The following is a 12,939-nucleotide window of genomic DNA, read 5'->3' as shown; positions in this document are numbered from 1 at the left end:
CATTTATGGTTTATCATTAATTTTCATACCTGAGCTTTTATTGTGTGTGTGTGTGTGTGTGTGTGTGTGTGTGTGTGAATTTGATTGGTTTATGACTCTTGAATCCTAATATAAACTCTGAAGCTTAAATAAAAATGATCAAGTTAAACTTGAGGCTCAGTGAGTACAAGTAAAGCTTTAATTTCCATTTGAGCTGTTTGAGGTGGAACACGTTTCCTCAAAAAGACTCCAGTCAAATGCTTGACATTTATCCGCTTTATTTCGGTTTGTGATTTCTCTTTCGTTTTCTCTGTGTGTTACAGTTATAATGCAGAAACCATCTTGCTGATTGGGTTACCTGATTGGCCAGGGGTGCTGGCTGTCAGGTCTAATTTCCTGTTACGTCGTCCTATCAGGGTGGTCTGCTTTGTGTGTCAGCAAGTGCTGTGGTTGTTGTTCCACCAGTAGGACTACGCTGAACTATTTAAACCCACTGCAAATTCTATTACTCTCACACAGCAGAGCATGCCCGCACTCACACGGTCACGCACACATACATGTTGTTGAGTATTTAGTGCAGCGTAGGGACCTTGGTGTAGCAGTGTCAGTGATGGATATGGCAGTAATATCAGGAGTGTTGGCTTTTGCAGAACTCTGCTGTCTGCTACTGGGATCTGTCAGGCCTGTTCTGCTGAGCTCACACATTCTGCTGCTTGCTGCTGTTGCTCTTAGCCATTTCTTTAATCACACACACGTGTGCACGCGTGCATGCCTATGTGCTTATGTGTGTGTTAGAAAGAGAAAGAAAGAATGCTTTTCTGTCTGTGTACAACAATGTCTTATTGGTAAGACACGGCCATTTTTTTAAATTTTAATACAGATCTGTTTTTGCCTTATGCATCTCCATCAAAATGTGGTTCCATTATACCAACGTGTGTAAGAGTTTGTTGCATAATAATCAGTTGTGTTTAAGGACACCTCGTTACCAGCTAAATGTTTTGTTGAGCGAGCAGGTCGCCCCGGTTCAAAATCCCATCCAGGGGCCTTTCTGGGTGGAGTTTGCATGTTATCTCTGTGGTTGCGTGAGTTTTCTCCGGGTGTTCCGGTTTCCTCCGACAGACCAAAAACATGCATGTTAGGCTGATTGGTAACGCTAAATTGCCCCTACGTGTGAGTGAGAGGTGAATGGTTGTTTGTGTTGTTTGTCTCTGTGTCCCTGTGATGGACTGGAGACCTGTCCAGGGTGTCCCCCACCTCTCACCCAGTGACTGATGGATATGGGCACTAGTGACCTCTGCCACCCGAAAAGAAAAAAAGCTGGTAAAAGATAATGGATGGATGTTTTAGTGAAACTTTTAAAAGCTACTTTTTGTTTACTTTATGCTTAAAACTCTTTAAGAAAAAAAAAAACAGTTTTCAGATAAATAATTCCTGCCATATTCATATTTAATAAACTTGATAAACTTTACTTCACCTTTCCATCTAAATAAAATATATATTTTGTTGTTGTAAAGAAGTTTAAAGATTGTACTAGGCTTAAAGAAATGTCATTCCACGAATGAGAAAGAACATAAAAGTGACTTTACCCTTCAGTAAAGTAGAATAAAGAAGCCTTGTATGACACAAAGTGAAACAAAATAAATCAGTGGAACAAGGAAACATTGTACCGGTAGTTCTTTCTCAGAACCTTGAAGTTCTCTGTGACAGTCACACATAAAACAAATGCAATATATGTGGTGAAGTGTCAGCCTTCTTGCACAGATTGCAACATATTTGTGTCGAAGAGACGACGAAAAAGCTGCTGAATGCAGATTTAATACCACAGATATTTAAAGAGAACATCCCTTTTATCTGAGGGAACAATTTGCATTATTCATGCTGTGCCCTCTGAGAGCTCAGGATAGAAGGAAACTGAGACAAAGATGTTTCAGAATAAAATATTGTTGAACAAGCATTCACTGGATTCTAGTTATATTACCTGCAGATTTACTGTGTCTTCAGTGTTTTTCCCACACTCCTTGTGTGTGTGTGTGTGTCAGAGTAACTACATTAACCACTCCATCTTTCATTTTTTTCTATTGCTATTGTTGTAGTTGCCCTCAAGAAGAATCCAGCTATTATATAGCTGTCGATGTGCTGGTTCGGCATGATGCTCACGTATCTGTCTGTGTTCTTTTGTTTCCAGCGTGCAGGGCAGGCTTCTACAAATCGTCCCTCGGCAACATGGAGTGTTCAAAGTGTCCGCCTCATAGCTTTTCCCACCATGAAGGGTCACTGCACTGTAGCTGTGAGAAAAACTATTTTCGAGCTGAGGGGGACCCTGCTTCTATGGCATGTACTCGTAAGTGTCTGTGCTCATTATAAACATGTTTGTTGCTTAAGTCTAGATTTTCTGGTATTTTGATACATGTTCAAAAGAAACCTTCTAGATGATTTAGTGCATTTACATGATTTTCAAATACATTTGAAGACCAGTTTATCCAACAGAATCCCATTTAGAACACAGCTGTATCTAAAAATACCAGTGGGAAACCCGTGAAGCCTTCAGTGGCTTCAGAGAAGCCCAAAAATTCAGCACATATGAAATGTTATATTTAAAATTGTAATTCAATGTTTTTTGTATATATAAACTATTTTAAATATAAATTAAAGTGTATGCTAAATAATCTTATTTTAACTACTTTGCGGTTGAACAAAATAAGCAAACAAAAAACATTCAAGAAACATACTTATCCAATCAGAATATTTAACTTTTTTGTCTCCTGGCAAAAATAGAATGACTTCTAATTGATTAGGACGTCACTGTCATTTGTTCTAAAAAAATAAGGTTAAATATCCCATTTAATTTTATATTGATAATTTTCAAAATTTTATATTGTTTGCATTATAAAAGTTTTGGTTTCATTACATGATGACATTTTACAGAACCACTAAGTTTTGTGTGTTACTGTTAAAATTCAGTGTGAATTATTGAAAATGCAAGTTGTACTGGAACATAAGAGATGAGCTGCAGGGACTTATGGGTAATCTTTGGACAGAAATGGGTGGACTTTTAAGGTTATGTGTCCAGATGGGTTGTTCCTGTTGGTTGTTGTTAAGGTTGTTAGTGACTGTAAAAAAGAATGACACTATAAGTCAGATATTGTACTTGATGGATAAAAAGAGGAGAATATCGTCTTAACATAATATATATTTAATTGCAAAACTGGAAGTAAATTGAGGTAATCGAATTGCGACTCTGTGTCCACAATGTTAGCAATTATTAGGGTGTAGCAATATTCCATCCTAACTGATGGCCAAACTCTTATAGTCACGGTTGGCCACTGACAACTACCAGTTCCTTTTAATGGTTATATTTTCACCGTGGATATTAATTAAACTTAAAGGTCCTCATAAACAAAGTTTAACATTCCATCCATTCAAAATCTTCACCTGCTTTTTTCCTTTCTGGGGTGCAAGGGTCGCTGATGCCAATGTCCAGCAGTGACTATGTGAGAGGCGGGGGACACCATGGACTGGTCTCCAGTCCATCACAGGACCACGTAGAGACAAACAACCATTCACTCTCTCACTCACAGGGACAATTTAGAATTACCAATCAGCCTAACAAGCATGTTTTTATTTTTAAGTTAACACCTTCACTCATTTTTCAAGTTCACTCATTTGTTTATTGTTAAAACAATGCAATACAAGAGAGAACAATAATAGTTAGGATTTATCATTTATGTAAAAATCAAAAAGTTCAAGCATGACCAATATTCCCACTCCTCTTGTTTTTCGCTCTTGCTTCAATTTAATGCAAATGGCTTGCAGATGCAGGTGTCTCTTGCAAGCTTTCCAAAGTGCTTTCACTTTAAAACTATAAATCACTTCATTCCCTGATGGTAGATTATGAATACATCCGTTACAAAGCGGGCTGTGTGGAGAACAGTAGAAAATATAAATCACGGCCTACAGCCACAGACAGAGTCCTAATTAGAAAGACAGTCACGCAAGGTCCCTGTTGTGATTATCTCAACATCATCTTGTCAACTACGCAAATTTCACCTCACTGGGACAGTTGGAGCAACACAAGAGATGGAAATGAATAGATGAGTTGTTAGGAGATAATGATCATGATTATCTCAGGAGAGGGGGTTTTACTGTTAGCAGCCTGATAGGGGCTGTTTCAAGTTGACTCAGGAAATTTGAAAATGTTGGCGAGAATGTTTTAAAAGAGCGGAGAGGAAATTAGAACGTTAAACGCAGACAATTAGAGAGAAACACTCCTGTGCTGTACTTTGTGTCCATTGTGGATGTTTGCATCAGCAGTTTTACCAGTGTAGTTGTTCACTCATAGGAATTCTTTTTTCATCACTTTTAAAGACATCAACACATTCTTCCACACCCCTGCGCCGCCTCCAAATTGGCACAGATATGCAGTGTATAACATGAGCCAGTGCACCTTGCTGAGAGACACAAAGACAGACTGTAGTACTTTTTTTTTCTTCTTCAAAACATAAAGCTTTGGAGCAAAACATTATTCTAAAAGGCCAGAACAAACACCGTTGTTTAATTCAGATGCATTTAAAGTACTAATATTTTATGCACACAACACAAGAAACAAGTTTTCTGAATAACTAGGGATTTTTAAACATAGAAGTATATTTACCAGGTGGCACAGGTGTTTTAGAAATTATTATTATTATTATTATTTTAAATAAGGTTGCATTTATTAAAATATTATACATTTCTGCAAATGTCAGGCTATAGCACTATGCATAAAATAAAAATACATAAAGTAAAAATAAATATTAGATAGGGTACAACATTTATCAGGTTAATTTGAATGGACTTCCTTTGTGCCAAAACAGTTCTTTTTAATGCCATCCATCCATCCATCCATTATCTTTAACCCGCTTCTTCCATTTTGGGTCACGGGGATCGCCGGTGCCCATGTCCAGCAATCACTGTGCGAGGGGCAGGGTACACCCTGGATGGGTCGCAAGTCCATCACAGGGCCACATAGAGACAAACGAGACAAACAACCATTCACTCTCTCACTCACACCTAGGGACAATTTAGAGTTACCAGTCAGACTAACATGCATGTTTTTGGTCTGTGGGAGGAAACTGGAGTACCCGGAGAAAACCCACGCATGCATGGAGAGAACATGCAAACTCCACCCAGAAAGGCCCCCGGACTGGGATTTGAACCAGGGACCTGCACGCTGAGAGGCAGCAGCTCTACCAGTTGCGCCACCATGCTGCCCTCTTTTTAATGCCAGTTTGCTAAAATGCTGAATAGAGTTGTATTCCTCCATTGATGTCTTATTTCTCTGTCCATTTACCTAAACTATGCCCTGTCTATAAATTAAGTGATTTCATCCCCCTCACTTAAACTCCTTTAATTTTCAGGACCTCCTTCTGCTCCTCGCAACGTGATCTCCTCCATCAACGAGACCTCAGTTATCCTGGAATGGAGCTGGCCAGAGGACGCTGGAGGACGAAGGGATATCACCTTTAATGTTGTCTGCAAGCGCTGCCGGGGAGTTGCAGCTAATGGCAGCAACAGTGGGACTCACTGTGAGCCTTGTCGAAGCAACGTTCACTTTCTGCCAAAATCAACAGGCCTCCAAAACACCACAGTAACAGTGGGTGACCTACTGGCCCATACGAATTACACCTTTGAGATCGAAGCGCAGAATGGAGTTTCGTCACTGACACCCAAGATAAGACAATATGCTGCAGTCACCATCACCACTAATCAAGCAGGTGAGATGTCATTGCAGACAATCAAAAATACAAGAAATGCAAGAAAACGTTCACCAAAATGTCAAATGCGCAGCTTTACATTTTATCAAGTTGTTGAAAGTTTGAATGAATGTGCCACTAAAAGCTCCAATGTAATTTTGGGATATCACTTTAAACTATTTACAGAAAAAAAGTAATCTTATGAAGAGAAAAATGTTGAGTTGGGGGAAAAAAAAAAAAGAAGGAAGGAAATATTAATGAGTGTGTGAAGTATTAAATGTTAAGTTAAACAACGTTTTATTTTTTTACCATCTCTTAAATTTAAAGTGTGGATCTTCTTGTTGGGTTGTTCAACTTCTAAGTAAACTTTAGAAGTGAAACTAATAGACACTGACCTTTCTAAGTTATATTAAAGCCTATATTAAAGTAACGTAACTGACTAAGAATCTACAGTCTTTAAAAATGTACTTTCTTTACCAAACGAGTACAAATAAAATTCAAACAACAGCTGTCAAACATATTTTAATGCATGTTCATTGCACTATATTTCTCTATCTTATCATGCAATAACTAATGTTTTATATGTTCTCAACATATGTGCTCCAGCTATCAGCCCTGGAAGTTTACAAGCTGATCCCAGACCACTATTTTCTGGTTTAATGACCAGGATCCAATGACCTCCTCCTATGCAAAAAAATAAATATCTTTTCCTTTTAACAGAGTCTTTTAAAGTGAAGATGGCCTCCTAAAATTCCCATCAATCCTTTAATACAAATATCTCTCCTCACATCTCGTTCTAAGAAGACTAAGGAGGCATGGGGAAATAGTGTTGTGAAATACAAGGGCAAGATAAATTTAACCGCAGTAAAAAGTGCCAAAACCTCAGAAATCCCTGACTCGAGCAGGGAATGCACAAAGGTCTAGCTCTAGTTCATTAACTTAACTTTCTCCCCATCATTCTTCTCCTACACAGTTGGCCTTTGTGTTTAGTGTCAATAGTTCAACAATTTTCATCTCAGTATTTTAGTTTCTCTCTAGTGTTTTCCTCCTTGTCTCTGACTAAACACCAAGCCATTTTTCTTCCTACCTGTCCTTTTCTACAGCCAAACCACGTCTAGTAATTCTCCGTGTATTTATAAATTTCTCAAGTTTTCCTAATGGCCTTTTTCGTCCAAGCCTTAAATTTTGATTTAGCTCTTGAAAGGGTGTTCTTTTTTTTTTTCCTTCAATGAACAGATGGAAGCTTTCCCCAAAAGGTGGTATACAACAGCATCCAACTCCATCACTTTAGTGATGAGAGGCAAATGGAAAAAAAAAATAGATTAATGGTCAGAGTATAGATATCTTGAAAGCTTATAGCATTTTACATGTCCTATTGTTGCAATAAAGAATGCTCAAAGTAAAGGGGATATGTACTGGGATTCAAACTTGCATCATTAATTGTTTTTATGTATTTATTCAAGTATTTTTTTTTTTCACAAAAGTTTGGGATTTGTCTACAGTTGCTGGTTAACCCACCTTGAAATGTGCTATTCCATGATATTAAATAAATAAATAAATAAACAGTGTTGACTTCGCAAGAATATATAAAAAAAATAAAAACATTTTGAGTTGGGCAACCAAATAACAGCAAATAAAAAGTAATTAACAGCAACAACTCTCTCCACTTTCATGGATGGGACTCATTAAGAAAGGCTTGCACTACTTACATGAGTCAAATTAATTTCAGTAACTACTAGCTTTAGTTTTATTGCTTTGGTCTAGTATAAAAAGTTGTACTTTGAAGTGGGAAATGTCCTAAAACAGTTTAGATATTTAAGCCAGAAATGAAAATAAAACTGACTTAGTAACATTTTAATAAAATATCTTAATATAATCCATTTTGCACAGAACAACTAAGTAGACAGATAAGAAATTTAGAATTTGTTGAACAGATTTTTTTAGTTTTTTATTAAATGACTTGTCCTGTAAAAGCCAAAGACATCTACACAACCAGAATTCTGAATATCTTTGTGCAGGTTCATGTGGTGTTTTAGTGGAGGAAGTATATATATTATATATTTATTTGAAATGTAACATATAACTTGAAATCCGATAGCAGTTATAACATTTACCATTGTGAAAGGGTAACTTTATAGATTCACATTGTCTATTGTTTGCTCTGTGTTGTCACAGCTGGGCTTTATTATACATGACAAGTGAAAGACAAGGCCCCGTTTATGTCTTTAAAGTTTTAAAATTGGAATGGGTGGTACATATTTGTGTATGAGTATTAGTTCACATGAGTGCACATACGTTTCAACTTAAGGACAGAAATGACAAAGGATTTATTTCTATGAGGATAAAGGTCAGTGGGGATTAAAATACAGGAATCAAAAAGACAATTCAAATGAGAAAGATAAGCCAGTTTAGCAAATCTTTAGAGTCTTCTTTTAACAAGCATTATAATCTGAGTTGTTAGTCAAGGGGATTCTCTTCAATCTGAATATATATTAGATTTGAAGAAGGCTTATCAACACCAAGAAGCCTGTGTGTGCCAAGAATATTAAAAGGCATCTTAATGTTTTATCAATCAGAAGAGAGAGATCTTACATCACTGATCAGCAAACGCTTACAGATCTACATGACGGAACACACACTTCAACACTTTACCCACGACTTTCAACAGACACACTCACAGTCCCTTTGCTGTCTAACAAATATCTCAGCCTGCAGCTGCACACCTTCCATCAGCCCTCAGAGTTTACAAGGATTAGGTATGTCAGTGCTCCAGTCCCGCCCGTCTACACTTTTTCTCAAACACACACACCCACGCTCACAAATACAGATACACACGCATATAGATGCCAAAGCTGTTAAAAGCTGGATTAAGTGTTTCCCTGGGAAGGAGCAGTGCGCCCTGGCTGGGCTGTCAAGGTGCTGTCAAATAGCTCTCCTCTTACCTTCTTTGCCCTCCACTTGCAACCATTGCTATGCTAATATATGAATTTAATTTAATACATGTTTTCTATCCATCCATCTATGCATCTTCCACTTGTTCCGAAGTCAGGTCATGGGGACAGCAGCTTAAGCAGGGAGGCACAGACTTCTCTTTCTATAGCCACCTCTTCCAGCTCTTCTGGGAGGATTCGAAGGCATTCCTAGGTCAACAGAGACATAGTCTCTCCAGTGTGTCCTGTGTCTTCTCCTAGTTCTCCTCACAGTCAGACATGCCCAAATCACCTCCCTAGGGAGGTACCCAGGAAGCATCCTTACCATATGCTCAGACCACCTCAACTAGCATCCCTCAATATGGAGGATCAGCGATTGTACTCAGAGTCTCTCCCAGATAACTGAATTTCTCACCCAATCTCTAAGGGAGAGTCCAGCTACCCTGCAAAGGAAACTCATTTCAACCACCTGTATCTTGTGTTTAGGTCACTTTCCAGAGTCCATGGCCATAGGAGACAGTAGGAACATAGACTGACCACTGAATAGAGAGCTTCACCTTACAGCTCAGCTCCCTCTTTACCACAACAGATTGATACAAAGTCTGCAATACTGCCGATGCCACACCAATCAATCAGTCAGTCTCATGCTTCATTCTTCCCTCACTCATGAACAAAACCCCAAGATACTTGAACTCCTCAACTTGAGGTAGAACCTCACCCTTGACACAAAGAGAGCAATCCACCCTTTTCCGACTGAAGACCAGCACCTCAAGTTTGGAGGTGCTTATCCTCATCTCAGCCACTTTACACTTAACTGCAAACTGCTACAGTGAGAACTGAATATCATGGCGCAATGACATCAACAGGACTACATCATCCGCACATATCAGCAATGGAATCCTGAAGCCACTGAAATGGACTCCCTCCGCTCGCTGGCAACACCAATACATTCTGCCCATGAAAGTTATGAACAGAATATGTGACAACGGGCGGCCCTGGTAGCATCCAATTCTTACCCTGAATAGGTTAGACTTACTACTGGCAATGTGAAACAAACTCTTGCACCACTTATATAGGGACCAAACAGCCTGTAGCAACGTGTCCCCAATCTCATTCTCGCAGAGCACCCCTCACAGTGTACCTCAAGGAACCTTGTTCTTCTTTGTGTGTACAAGTGTTTTGAATCACTCATTGTCTGTCCTGACCCCAGGACAAATCTGCCTTGAGAGACCCTGTCAGGGGCAATTACAATTGCACCCAACAGCATAGCGCCTAGGTTCATTCAGGTAATATATTTTTAGGGCGCGTTCCTAGGTAGAAAAAAAGTTATCCTATTGATAATTTCAATATGTTTCTTATATCTTATATAACAATCTCAATTTGAATGAATAAAGTTTTATTTCTATATGTCCAGATGTGTGTGTTATAGAGTTCTAGTTCTTTAGTTGTTTTAAGACAACAGCAATTTACTATTGCCTGAGCTTCTTACCAAACTGACTTTATGCTGTCTTCAACAGGGTTTCTTCAGGACAAAATTTTATCTAATTTTTATTTAATTTAAGTACAATTTTCTAAGTTGCTGAATAATGTGTTTCTAATCCCAAGCAATGCCATTTATGAACCAGCATAATGCCATAAGCTATTTGAAGATGCTTTCCAAAGACAGCAGTGTGTCCTTAAGTCCCAACCTAATCAATGTTTGACCAGTTTTTAGGAACATGACAGGGCTGGTATACTGTATCAGTTTTACAGTTGTGCCTCTCACAGAAACAGAGAGTGACAACAAATTAAGTACTTGGCGATAGACTTGTAGAGAAAAAAAATAGAAGGGGAAGAAAACAGGGAGGAGAGGAACTTGAATCTGCCTCCAAGCGACCTAGACTCAGTAAATCATTACCACCATAAACCACAGAGCCAATAAAAAGCACAGCCTCACCCCACTGTCAGAGCCAAAGTGAGAGGAGGGGGAGAGGAGATGTTACAGGGGGTATAGAAACAGATTCTCCCCATCTGGATTCATTACAGGAGAAAAAATAACTTCCCGTGGAAATACACACAAGTACGGAATATGTGCACACACTCAGACACATTCTGTGGCTATATAATCATAATCAAGAGAGGCTTGAACATTTCAAAGACAAACATGTTTTTTCCTGTGGTCTAATAAAATTAAAAGTCGATGCCTCAGATGCTGAGCTGGCCCCAGAGCTGCTTGGCAATTAGAGAGCAGTAAAAGAGGGAAATGCGAAAGAGAGTGAGGAGAGAAAGGAACAAACTGAGGAAGGAGAGCAAGGCTTGATAGAAGTAGAGATGGGTTGAAATACTTGATTGGGACCATGTGAACTCCCCGAGGTGAGGCGGTGCACGGGTGAAGGTTTGGCAAAGAAAACTGGCAAAAAGAGGAAGCACCAAACCAAAGAAGGGGAGTGCAGAGCCAGATAAGAAAATAAAAGTTCACATGGTTTTAAAAAGAAAACATGATGTTTCCCAAAAAAATGTGGTTGGAGAATAGAAAGTAAAGTATTTGCTGAAGGGCAAACAACTGCAACAATGTTAAAATTGGCTTCTTTCATAAAATGTTATTTCTCATGAAATTAATTGGCACTGGACCTATAATAATAATAATAATAATAATAATAATAATAATAATAATAATATGTATAAGGGCAGACACAATCAGAGAAAAGCATAGCCTTACTATTTTCTTAACATTAATCATTAATTAACTTTAATTATATAGTATTTACATAATTCACCTTGTTGTTTTCAAAATGTAAAACACCTTAAAATCATTTTCATTGTGCATGATTTCATAAAAATAATCAAATAGTCAAATAGATTGAATTACATTAGCATAAGAGAGTTAAAGTATAAATTTTGAAAAAAATGTTGCTATGATGATTGTACTATTTCCTGAGCTTCTATGTGGGATACATTTATTTTCCTTTCTTTTGTTTAATACACAAGTTATTTTATTGTAACTCTACAGTCTTGCTTCCCTTCACATCCTCATTCCACTGACTATAACTTGATCCCACAAGGCAGCAAACTGAATTAGATGAACAGGTACTATGAAAACAATGCCCGGGATTCAACACCAGGGACTGAAGAAGCACTGAACCTTATTTTAACAGAGTTTTCTCCTCTCTCTCTTCCTCCTACACTCTCTGTCAATCTCCATCTCCTGCCCAGCTCCCTCTCAAGTAACAGTGATCCGAAAGGAGAAGACGTCTCGAAACAGTGTCTCCCTTTCCTGGCAAGAACCAGAAAGACCCAATGGTATCATCCTGGACTATGAGATTAAATACTACGAAAAGGTTTGTGCTGAATGTATCACACTCAACACTTTATTTTTTGCAATACAAATGTGTGTGACTTGTTAATTAGTAGTGCAGGCTTTAGAGTCGTTTCTTGCTATTTTAGTTTTACATTTTCTGAATGTATACTCTAAGTGTTATGAGATCTAATGAATACAGTTTATTTAATTATCTTTAAGTCAGAATTCAGTTCAAAGCCCATCTTTGTGTTGAGTTAGTAAAAGATAATTGCTGTGAGATGTACAGTTTATACCTCTTGTATATACAACCAGAAAGACAGGTTTGATCCCCCTGCCATGCCCACATGTTGCAGTGTCCTTGAGCAAGACATCTTACCCCTAACTGTTTCCCAAGTATCTAAATACTATAATTTCTGGACTATTGAGTGCACCCAAATTCAAGCCGTGCCAACTAAATTTAAACAATACTATTAATTTTGTACATATATAGGTTGCACTTGTGTATAAGTCGCAGGTGTTCGTGTTGTAATATGAGACATTTACACAGAAAGATTTTTTTAAACTTTTGATTAAATACGTATCAGTAACATACGTACAGTAAATGTTTTTTTTTTTAACAGTGCCTGTAACACGGCTGGTTTAAAAAAAATACTGTAGCCTACCAGGAAGTCATTGATTGCCATCAGGATCTTCCTCCTGCAGAGGATTAAAAAAAAACAAAAAAACTGCTCCTCAGTCAGCATCCACTGGCAGACTGGAGCAGAAATTGCTCTTTGCATGCCGACAGTTGTGGTAAACGATTTCTTGCCACCAGTCATCCAAGCCTTTCACCGAGCTTTGAGTTTCATGGTAATACACGATTCACACTGATATTGAGTGGCATAAGTTCCCCCTCCCTGTTCTTTCCTTCACTCCTCGTTTCATTGTTCCACTGTGACCTGTTTGGTAATTCCATCGGTCAGATTTTTTAAAATCTTTATTTACACAGGTAGCCTCGTTGAGTCACGAGGACCCGCCCCCC

At 38.2% G+C, this 12,939-nt stretch overlaps 1 protein-coding gene across 3 annotated transcripts in view; it reads left to right on the top strand.

The window, feature by feature from the left end:
- epha3 (eph receptor A3) overlaps positions 1 to 12,939 on the top strand; it is a 112,093-nt gene that overhangs the window by 63,272 nt on the left and 35,882 nt on the right. For all 3 annotated transcript variants that reach the window (XM_037686896.1, XM_037686895.1, XM_037686899.1), the window contains 3 exons: positions 2,165 to 2,320; positions 5,376 to 5,732; positions 11,834 to 11,958. In XM_037686896.1, the coding sequence (XP_037542824.1) occupies positions 2,165 to 2,320; positions 5,376 to 5,732; positions 11,834 to 11,958 (638 nt within the window). The remainder of the gene's footprint in view (positions 1 to 2,164; positions 2,321 to 5,375; positions 5,733 to 11,833; positions 11,959 to 12,939) is intronic.

This window comes from Nematolebias whitei, chromosome 13 (assembly GCF_014905685.2).
Source record: "Nematolebias whitei isolate Nwh7 chromosome 13, NemWhi1, whole genome shotgun sequence".
In the NCBI taxonomy this organism is placed as follows: domain Eukaryota; kingdom Metazoa; phylum Chordata; class Actinopteri; order Cyprinodontiformes; family Rivulidae; genus Nematolebias; species Nematolebias whitei.
This window is presented reverse-complemented; position numbering and strand designations above follow the sequence as displayed.